At 38.7% G+C, this 10,942-nt stretch overlaps 1 protein-coding gene across 1 annotated transcript; it reads left to right on the top strand.

Annotated features, from left to right (window-relative positions):
* Positions 1–1,563: 1,563 nt before the first annotated feature.
* On the top strand, positions 1,564–10,150 carry LOC117541375 (palmitoyltransferase ZDHHC7-like; the record flags this gene model as incomplete). Its single annotated transcript, XM_034208509.1, is given in 5 exon segments — positions 1,564–1,645; positions 2,853–2,983; positions 3,212–3,289; positions 3,291–3,429; positions 6,143–10,150. Coding segments are annotated over 5 exon segments (528 nt in total), but the record flags the coding sequence as incomplete, so codon positions are not given.
* Positions 10,151–10,942: the final 792 nt, after the last annotated feature.

The following is a 10,942-nucleotide window of genomic DNA, read 5'->3' as shown; positions in this document are numbered from 1 at the left end:
GGGTTTTTTGTTTTAGTGCCTCTGGTGATTCCAATGAACTATTACTATGGATTGATTACAAGGATTATCATTTATATCCATAGATTTGTATTATTACATGATTATATAGTATTTTTAGGGGAATATCCCTTTAAGATTGCTCACAAACATAAACTATATATTTCTCTACGAAAAAGCACTGAAGTTCTTTTAAAAATGTACTATAATACTCTCATTGGACGAGTATTTAATTCATAAAGCAGTATAGAAAAAGGCTTTACCATGTGGTTATTTCATATCGGCTATTTATTATTTAAATACCATAAAACATGCTTTATTTGAGACATGACCTCTCGTTTTTAGGGTTGTTACATCTCTGCAAATGTTGCTTTATGGCGAAATGACTTTCATATTTTCCTTTTTTCAATCCTGACTCCTGGAAAAACTCAGTCTTCTTCTGACTGACGAATCAAAACTGGTGAAAAATATGTGTTTGAGTAGATTAGAAAGCTGTAGATCTTTGTTTACTAGTTAGAAAAGTGTTTTAGAGTTTAGACATAGAATAAAACGACAGAGGCGTTACTCAGGGACACTTTCACAAAAAGGACGGCGCTGCTTTTGTGGCTGATTAACCCGCACACATAAGATAAAGATAAACCCCTGTCACATTTGATTTGATCTTATATTTTATTGCATGTTCTTACTTTAATTTTTCATGATTATATACATATTTTTTGTATTTATCTTTTACACAAAACCCAAATCCTCCCACAGGATAAATAAAGTATTCAGATGATTGAATATCCTTTAATACAAATGTGGGTAATTGTATAAACCAGCGGTTCCCAACCTTTTTCAACTCAGGGCCCACTTAAGAATCTGAAAAAATGTTCGCGGCCCACATTCAACCATAAACAACACGGAGGCTGAATAAAGTTCTCAGAGTACTTTTTATTTTAATTAGAAAAGGAGCTGGCCATCAGTAACAAGCAGATTTTTTTTGTACACGGTTTAGTTGAATACTCGATTCTTATTGGTCGATTCAGAACATGTGACACGTTGTTAATCCAGTAGAACAGACCGCTGTCAAGGACTGTAATGACCGTTGATAAGGAGGATCGAGAAAGAGAAAGGAAAAGAGGTTCAAATACAAATAACATCGTAATAATGAAATGTTTCCACACTAATTATAATGTTTTGCAAATTATTTGGCGGCCCACTTGCAATGCCTTCGCGGCCCACTAGGGGGCCACGGCCCACAGGTTGGGAACAGCTGGTATAAACAAACAATCAACTCATTTCATCACTCTACCTTTGCAAAAAAAAGTGCAAATTGCATTTAGCTTCAAAACGATATCACTGTGATTTTAATGTGATATCATACCTTTAATATATTTGTTTTAACACACCTTGAAGCTCCTCCCCTGCAAGTGATGCATTATTTATGGAGCGTCCAGGGGCCAAAATCCATCTTTTGTGATTTCGCCTCTTTTTCTGCATAGCACCCAATGTCAAAGCCTGTAACTGATTGAAACTGACCCCTCAGACTGTGCGATGCTAACACCGTGTGAACGTTTCCTCCAGATGTACATCGCTGTGATCTCCAGTCACGCTCTGGCTCTCTGCGGCTATCAGTTCATCACCTGCGTCAAAGTGCAGTGGAGCGGTGAGTCCTGAACCCTGCTGCTCACTCTGACTACAGTTTGACTTTATCTCTCACTTAAAGCGTCTTTGGGTTCAAGAAAAGCGCTATAGAAATAACATTTATTATTATTACTTATAAGACAAATCAAATCAACATGTATTATAGCCCCAAATCACAAGAAAGGCCTCAAAGGGCTGAAGCAAGCAAAGACAACAACTAAATACAAACGTCACACACTGAACAAATTGCTGCTCCAAAAACAACTTAAAGGTGGGGAAGGTCATTTTGGAGAAACCGGCTCGAGTGCGCTAGAAAATACACAGCCGTAACAAATCTGCCCCTTCCTCACAGAGCCCCTCCTCCAACACACGAACGCTGACATGACCAATGAGGGCACGAGATAAGTTTGTGCCCAGATGGAAGGCTGACAGGCAGGTAGGCCATCCAGTTACTTTAGCCGGGCCATGGAATATAACAAAAAGTGTATCTCGAGCCGGTTTCTCACACTTACCTACCCCACCTTTAAACAATAATGAAAACACGCTGCTTTCACTTGAAATAAGTACAACAATCTGCCAATAGAACAAGTGCACATTCGCGTGGTTAGATTTCTTGAAATAAGAAGGGATGTTTAGATAAATCACATCTTGTAATTAGCTGGAGAACTCATTTTGAACTATATGATTGATATACTTTATTAATCCCTCGTGGGGAAATTGTTTCTCTGCATCTGACCCATCCTAGTGTTAGGAGCAGTGTAGGGAACGGTGCCTTGCTCAGGGACACCTCGGTAGCACTTGGTCTTGCCGGGCCTTGAACTGGTGACCAAGCCAAGTCCCTATCGACTTCGCCACCACCGCCCCCATATTTCACCAGAATCAGGAAACGTTGTTACAATATAATCTGCTAATGCTCAAATGTGTTCTGTTTTCTGATGTTAGTTGGTGATTTTCTAATAAATAATTTGTGTGAAGAGACTGAGAAGCAAATGAAAATGGCCCAGAGAGATGTCCGAGACGAAGACATAAACACTCATTTCGTAAAATGTAGTTTTTGTACTATTTAGGTGCAATAGTCGCAGTTCAGTGCAGGGTTTGAAAACCTCGAGTCTGTGTTGATGTGTGAGCGCACTGACGCTGTTCCTCTTTACTCACTGATCTAAAGCTTGTTCTGTATATTAGTTATTTGAACAATGGTCGTCTGATGTCACCGTGTGTTTCCGTGTCAGAGTGCAGTGATTTCTCTCCTCCGGTGACCATGCTTCTGATGATCTTCCTCTGCATGGAGTCGCTCCTCTTCTTCACCTTCACCGCTGTGATGTTCGGCACTCAGCTGCACTCCATCTGCAACGACGAGACGGTGAGCACGGAATGAAATGACCCCAAACTGTTTACTGTTTAAATTGAAAAAATATCCATTGACAGCGTGGGTAGAACCATTTAAATGTCTGTCTGTCTGTCTGTCTGTCTGTCTGTCTGTCTGTCTCTCTCTGTGTGTCTGTCTGTCTGTCTGTCTGTGTGTGTGTGTGTGTGTGTGTGTGTGTGTGTCTCTCTGTGTGTGTCTCTCTGTCTCTCTGTGTGTGTACAGGAGATCGAGCGTCTGAAGAACGAGAAGCCCACCTGGGAGCGTCAGACTCGCTGGGCGGGGCTTCGCTCTGTCTTTGGGGGGGGGCCCGCCCTCTCTGCGGTGGATCAACCCCTTCGCCGGACTCAAACTACCAACCCTGCTGCCCCGCCGCTCCTGGAGGGGGGGGGGCAGAGTTCTCCGTCTGACGAGCTGTCCGTCAATTACCAGAGATGGCAAAAGTACACACATCCTTTCCTCAAGTAGAAGTACAGATACTCGTGTTTAAAAATACTGGTGAAAGTAGAAGTCAATCAATAGGCACGCAATGACTCTAAAGAATAATGATCACGCATCAAACACACATTCAGACTAAAGGAACCAGCTGTTTGGAAAATGAGAGAAGTAGAAAGTACAGGTATTTGAGTTCAACATGTAAGAAGTAGAAAGTACAGGTATTGTGTTCAACATGTGAGAAGTAGAAAGTACAGGTATTTGAGTTCAACATGTGAGAAGTAGAAAGTACAGGTAATTTGGGTTCAACATGTAAGAAGTAGAAAGTACAGGTATTTGTGTTCAACATGTAAGAAGTAGAAAGTACAGGTATTTGTGTTCAACATGTAAGAAGTAGAAAGTACAGGTATTGGGTTCAACATGTGAAGAAGTAGAAAGTACAGGTATTTGAGTTCAACATGTAAGAAAGTAGAAAGTACAGGGGTTTAGGGTATTTGGGTTCAACATGTGAGAAGTAGAAAGTACAGGTATTTGGGGTTCAACATGTGAGAAGTAGAAAGTACAGGTATTTGGGTTTCAACATGTAAGAAGTAGAGAAAGTACAGGTATTTGAGGTTCAACATGTAAGAAGTAGAAAGTAACAGGTATTTGGGTTCAACATGTAAGAAGTAGAAAGTACAGGTTATTTGGGTTCAACATGTAAGAAGTAGAAAGTACAGGTATTTGGGTTCAACATGTGAGAAGTAGAAAGTACAGGTATTTGGGTTTCAACATGTGAGAAGTAGAAAGTACAGGTATTTGGGTTCAAACATGTAAGAAGTAGAAAGTACAGGTATTTGAGTTCAACCTGTAAGAAGTAGAAAGTACAGGATTTGGGTTTTCAACATGTAAGAAGTAGAAGACAGGTATTTGGGTTCAACATGTAAGAAGTAGAAAGTACAGGTATTTGGGTTCAACATGTGAAGAGTAGAAATGTACAGGTATTTGGGTTCAACATGTAAGAAGTAGAAAGTACAGGTATTTGGTTCAACATGTAAGAAGTAGAAAGTACAGGTATTTGGGTTCAACATGTAAGAAGTAGAAAGTACAGGTATTTGGGTTCAACATGTAAGAAGTAGAAAGTACAGGTATTTGGTTCAACATGTAAGAAGTAGAAAGTACAGGTATTTGAGTTCAACATGTAGAAGTAGAAAGTACAGGTATTTGGGTTCAACTGTAAGAAGTAGAAAGTACAGGTATTTGAGTTCAACATGTAAGAAGTAGAAAGTACAGGTATTTGAGTTCAACATGTAAGAAGTAGAAAGTTCAGGTATTTGAGTTCAACATGTAAGAAGTAGAAAGTACAGGTATTTGGGTTCAACATGTAAGAAGTAGAAAGTACAGGTATTTGTGTTCAAATGTAGAAGTAAAGAAAGTACAGGTATTTGGTTCAACATGTAAGAAGTAGAAAGTACAGGTATTTGTGTTCAACATGTAAGAAGTAGAAAGTACAGGTATTTGAGTTCAACAATGTAATAAGGTAAGTAGAAAGTACAGTATTGAGTTCAACATGTAAGAAGTAGAAAGTACAGGTATTTGAGTTCAACATGTAAGAAGTAGAAAGTACAGGTATTTGAGTTCAACATGTAAGAAGTAGAAAGTACAGGTATTTGAGTTCAACAATTTAAGAAGTAGAAAGTACAGGTATTTTGGGTTTAGAAATGCAAGAAGTCAAAGTAAAAAGTCGTCAGGAAAATAAGTAGTGGAGTAAAGTACTGATACCAGAAAAATGTACTTAAGTAGAGCAACAAAGTATTTGTACTTCACTACTTCCCACCTCTGATTATTAGTTATTTTCTCACATTCCCCTTTACATACAATAGTACTCCACTTTAACAGTTTCTTTAACAAGGGCTCACAACATGTTTGAGTCTCATATCCTAAAATGTCAACATGAGAATATGAAAAACTTAATGTACAGAAATCAAATCAATAATGACACCGAGAATGTAAATAACAAAGGCATAACAAAAATAAAATAAAAGATGGGTTATATATAAGGTCATCCTACATATTACAATAATACAGTCCAATATTCTTACTGGAGGAGAAGGAAACAAAAGGACAGATTAGGAAACAAGAGAGGAGACTAGCCCTGGATCTGAACCTGGATGGAGGAGAGGAGGGAGGAGACAAGGGAGGAAGGGAGAGAGGAGACGGGCAATTCAGTAGATAAGAGGAAGTAAGGAAAGGAAACAAAAAAAGAGAAGAGGAAACGAAGAAGACTATGGGACTAATGGGGTTAGGAAGGAAAAGACAATAAGAGAGGAGATACGAGGAAACAGGAGATGAAAATAGGAAAGGAAATAAGAAAGCAGATATGAGGAATCAAGAGAGGAGACAAGGAAGAGAATAGAACATGGGCTAGTGAGGGGAGGAAGGACACGAAGTGAGAAGACATTAAGGTAGGAGACGAGGAAACAAAACAATAGAGGAGAAAGGGAGAGGAGATGAGAGATATCCTTATCTCCTCTCCCTTTCTCTACTAGAGGAAACAAAAACAAACGAGACCAGAAAATGTTCCTACTTTTGCTATGCTATTTTATTTCTATTGACATGTTTACATTTTGGAATGTTTATTTTGAGTCTTTTAATTGTTATTGTACAAATGCCCTGTCGTTGTATGCTGCAACGCAAACATTTCCCACATTGCGATCAATAATTCTTATCTTATCTTATCAGGGGGAGAACAGCAGGGGGTCTGCCTCGAGACTCAGAGCCCAAAGAGAGGTCTCCGTCGGGGGGGGAGGCTTCAGGTGTGTGTCCCCCTTAAAGATTAAAGACGCTGCTGCTGCTGGATGTGAAGAAGTGTTCAAAGGGTTCACACTGAACGACAGCAGAGTCAGACCCGGGGATCATCTGCTCAATCCATCATCATTTTATGGGGAAATCGCAACTTGGATGAGTGCAGTAATCACATTGCATTTAGCACAATATTATAAGGGTAAATATGTAAAAATGTATGAATCAAGTAAAGCAACGCAAGTTTATTTATTCAGCACAATATCAAAAACACCTGTGTCTCAGTGGGCTCTACAGATCAACACACAGAGTGTGTGGTGTCATTGACATTGACAAGAAATTCAAAGTGCTGTACAAACACATAAAGCATTACAATGTAGTGACATGACATTGAAAACAGTCAAGAGAACAATTTCACCGAGCTAAGATAGAATAAGACGGGTATAAAATACAAGCGTAAAAGTCACAGTTCGGTTTGAGATATAAATCATTTTTACAATTAAATCGGAAGCAGCTGCAAAAGGAAAATGTGGAGCTGCATATTTGTTTGGTACAGATCCTCTTAAAGGGGCCCTATTCTGCTTTTGGGGGTTTCCTCTTGCCTGTGGTGCTACTGCTTTCTATAGGTTTGTGTGCATGTAAATGGTCTGCAGCGGCTAAAATCCCTGCATTGGACTCCTTTGTTGACTTCAGGAACATGGTGACATCACTACAGAACACTCGCGCTCCTATTGGCTTGAGCTCCAACACATCGTACGTGATAGGCTAAGGGGCGGGACATCTCTAAGCTGGTTGACCAATCACAACAGAGTTGGCCAGCTAACCAATCAGAGCAGCTCTGGTTTCAGACAGAGGGTGAAAAGAGGTGCTGCAGCACAGGCAGTATGAGAACAATAAAGAGCTTTCTGAACATCAAAGCATGGAGACGTGTCCCAGTAGAGGAATAGCAGAGTAAAGCCCCTTTAGAGATGTCAAAGTAGTCATTCAACTTAATATTACAATGAGGTTCCCTCCAATATCATAAATCATATCACAATTGCAATATCAGTCAAAATAATCACAGTTGGTATTTATTCCAAATTGTTCAGCCCGAGTCTGAAGGTTTTTTTGTTTTTGCTCGTGAAGACGCTGGATTTTCTAAAAGCATCTGCTGCCAGACATTACTATGTGAGGAAACAACTTCTCTGACTATAGCTGCTCTGGTTTGATCTTTATTTTTGTATATTCTATCATTTAACTGCTCTCTGTTTCTATCAGGGTTTCCGTTAGAATACAATGTCTGCAGTTCATGGGAAAAAGCACGAATTATCTAAAATACTGAATGAATGAAAGATAATTTGAAAAAATATATTGTGTGTGTGTGTGTGCGTGCGTGACTCGCTCTGAGTCACTGCTGTCCCCCCTGGGTGCACAGCCAGGGCAACAAGAAGGGTTTATTATGTATGTGTGTGTGTTGGAGGAAGAGTAAAGAGTGTGTGTGTGTGTGTGTGTGTGTCTCCTTGTACGTGCATTAACATCCATACATTTGTGTGGCTGTGTGTGTGTGTGTGTGTGTGATATTTAATTCAGTTAACACTAATAAGATCCAAATTTAAATCTGATGAGAATCACAGAAAACGGAGAGATTTAGAAATATGTCGGATAACAGAAACCCTGGTTTGCATCCATTAAATCAAATATCCTTCTTTAAAATGTCCTGTGGAGTTTTGTTTTTTAAAGTTTTAAAGCCTTCAGTTGGAGTTTCTGACTAAAACACACTGTGGATCTTTAAAGCTTAGAGTGATTAATATCAATTCACTTCCTTTCTTCTTTAAACTATTTTGTACGGTTGAGTTAAATCTCCCTTCAATAAATCAAACACTGCAATATTTAATATCTTTACATCCAACTTTTCTACAAGTTGAAAGTCATAGCACAATTGGGTTTTCTGCAGAACTGATTATTTCCTGTCTTTGTTTGTTGTGAGAGTTCTTCATCAAAAACTGCACAAACGTGTCGTAAATAACGTGTTTAAATGTGACGAATACAACCTTTATAAGGCAACCTGTTCTACGTTTCATTCAGAAAAATGTCTCGAAAACAAGTGTGAAGTTTTGCTGTCAGACATCAAGGATTGTAAAAGTTGTCATGCCAAAAACACTCCAGTATTTAGCATAATTGAAGCTATGGTATATCTATTAGCCGCAGCATTGCGGGTTGAAATATCGATAGGATAAATGGATCTAATACTTCGAATAATGTCTAAAATAACGGCAAAAAAAAATGACATTCCCATAAGCCTCAGCAGATCTTTGTTTTAAGTATGAATTTGCCAATGTTAGCATGCTAACACGCTAAACTAATACCATGCTAAACATAAGCATGTTAGCGTTTTAGCTGCATTGACATTCAGCCTCACATGCTACTACCGTCACTTCAGACTTTTATTCTTCATTTTTTGGGGTCGAAATGATTACACAAAAACTTTAACTCCAAGTGTGAAGTTTTTCTGTCAGACACCAAGGATTGTATAAGTTGCCATGCCAACACACTCCAGTATTTAGCATTATTGAAGCTAATGGTATTTCTATTAGCCATAGCTCTGCGGGTAGATATATTGATCTATCGTTGGGATTTATTTGTTTAATACTTCAGATTTTGACTAAAGATCTCCAAAATAATTGACGTTCCCCGCAAGCCTCAGAGGTTTTCTGTGTTAATTGCGAATTTGCCAATGCAACCATGCTAACACGCTAAACTAATACCATGGTAAACATAAGCATGTTAGCATTTAGCTGCGTTGACATAAAGACTTTAATTCTTCTTTTTTTGCCTTGATTTGGGGATTTTTAACTACAAATAATATAAATGAAAGGTGGGGTAGGTAATTCTCTTCAGAAACACTTGTTATATTCCATGGAATGCTCTGAACATCCCGATAGCAATGAATAAATTAAATGCTTTGACAATAAATACATAAAAAAATATCATCAGTGGAAGCCGTGGCGCTGTAAAAAGCACGACCAATCATCTGAGTCAGCCCGGCAAAAATAACTGGATGGCCTACCTGCCTGTCAGCCTTCCATCTGGGCACAAACTGATCTCGTGCCCTCATTGGCCATGTGTGCGTTCGTGTGTGTTGGAGGAGGGGCTCTGTGAGGAAGTCTGAAGGAAGGGGCAGATTTTTTTCGGTTGTGTATTTTCAAATTCTAGCGCACTCGAGCTGGTTTCTCCATTCTTACCTACCCCACCTTTAAAGTGGTAAAACAAGCTCTGTTGATGAAATCTCCTGAATAACAGGGCAGTTAAGAACAAATGTGCTCATATGAATGTCTATTCTTGAGGCCTTATGTCCTCAAAGGGCCCATTCTTTGTATATGTTGTCAAATGTTAAGTGTGTGTGCAATGGGATTGAACCTTTTGTGTGTTGTTTGACATTCCCGGAGAGCATGATATGTTTTGTGGTGTGTTGTTTATTACCCAAGTACAACCTGTTTTAACCCCCAGCTTCAGAGGATAAACAGCTGATTCCTTCTGGTTATTTAAAGTTTTCTTTACTGATTATTCGCTAAATGTATCTGGAAAAATGTTCTTATGAATAATGACAACTCTACAAATTAAATCAGGGTGTCTGCAAGTCTTGAAAAATATATTGAACACTTGAATGGCGTTAAAATAAAACGTAAAATAGTTTGACATCATTTTGAAATGCTTTCATATCAAATCAGTCCTGCAGACATTGTGATCTAATGTTTTCATATTTTATTCTGAAAACACCTGAAAGTACAACTTTAAACAGACGGTTGACTTGGAGAACGTTGTTGAAAAGAAAAACCAGAGAGTTTGACTTGCAGAGAATGTATCTGAGTTGAAGTCACTTTACATTTGTTTCTGTGATTTCTGAGATTTTGATATGTTGATTTGTTTCCACTTTCAATAAACGGAGTCCCTTTCTACCTCTTGAAAGAATTTCAGCTTGTTTTTTATTGTTATAGTGGGAAATGAATCCATTGACAGCACCTAATAAATATACGTAGTGGATGTAAAAAGGTGTAAAAAAGAGAGCAAAGGAGAGGGAAAAACTGGATTTGTATTTAGTTATCTATATCTAGCTTCCAGGAATGTCTTCTTGGAGCTGTGTCACTTTGAGAGCAAGTGGGGAAAACAGTTTTGTTTTTGACTTTGAAAGTGAAAGTAAGAAGTTCATTTTATGGCAAGCCGATTTAGCTTTTATTCATTTCTGGAGGATTAAAAAAAAAAAATCTATTCTTACTAGTAATAATGTTTATTTCTGATATAATTTTTTTAAATGTTAAGTAGTTAGAATGCAAAGTCTTGATATCAGAAATTCAATTAGTAACTAGTTGTAATGTGTATTTCTGATATCAGAAATGCGATTTTAAAGGTGGGGTAGGTAATTCACTTCAGGAACACTTTTTGTTATATTCCATGGAACCTATCAGGCTCTCCTCTCCTCTTTCTCTGCTTCGATCTCTCAGGCAAAAAGCACTTTCTTTCAAGATAAGATCCAATCTTCCTATTCTAATCCCAAAAAACTATCTTCCATCTTCTCCTCCCTCCTGGACCCCCCCAAAGCCCCTTCCCCCTCCTCCCTTCTGTCAAGCGACTTTGTTAACCACTTTGAAAAAAAGGTTGATGATATTCGCTCTTCTTTTTCTGACTCACCTCTACTCACCGCTGGGTCACCAGACCCCTCCTTCCACCAACACACTTACCTCCTTTTCCCCTCTCTCTCCAAGT

The sequence above is a fragment of the Gymnodraco acuticeps genome, unplaced genomic scaffold (genome assembly GCF_902827175.1).
Source record: "Gymnodraco acuticeps unplaced genomic scaffold, fGymAcu1.1, whole genome shotgun sequence".
Taxonomy (NCBI): Eukaryota; Metazoa; Chordata; class Actinopteri; order Perciformes; family Bathydraconidae; genus Gymnodraco; species Gymnodraco acuticeps.
Note: the sequence above shows the minus strand (reverse complement) of the source record. Positions and strands in the feature narration are given on the sequence as shown.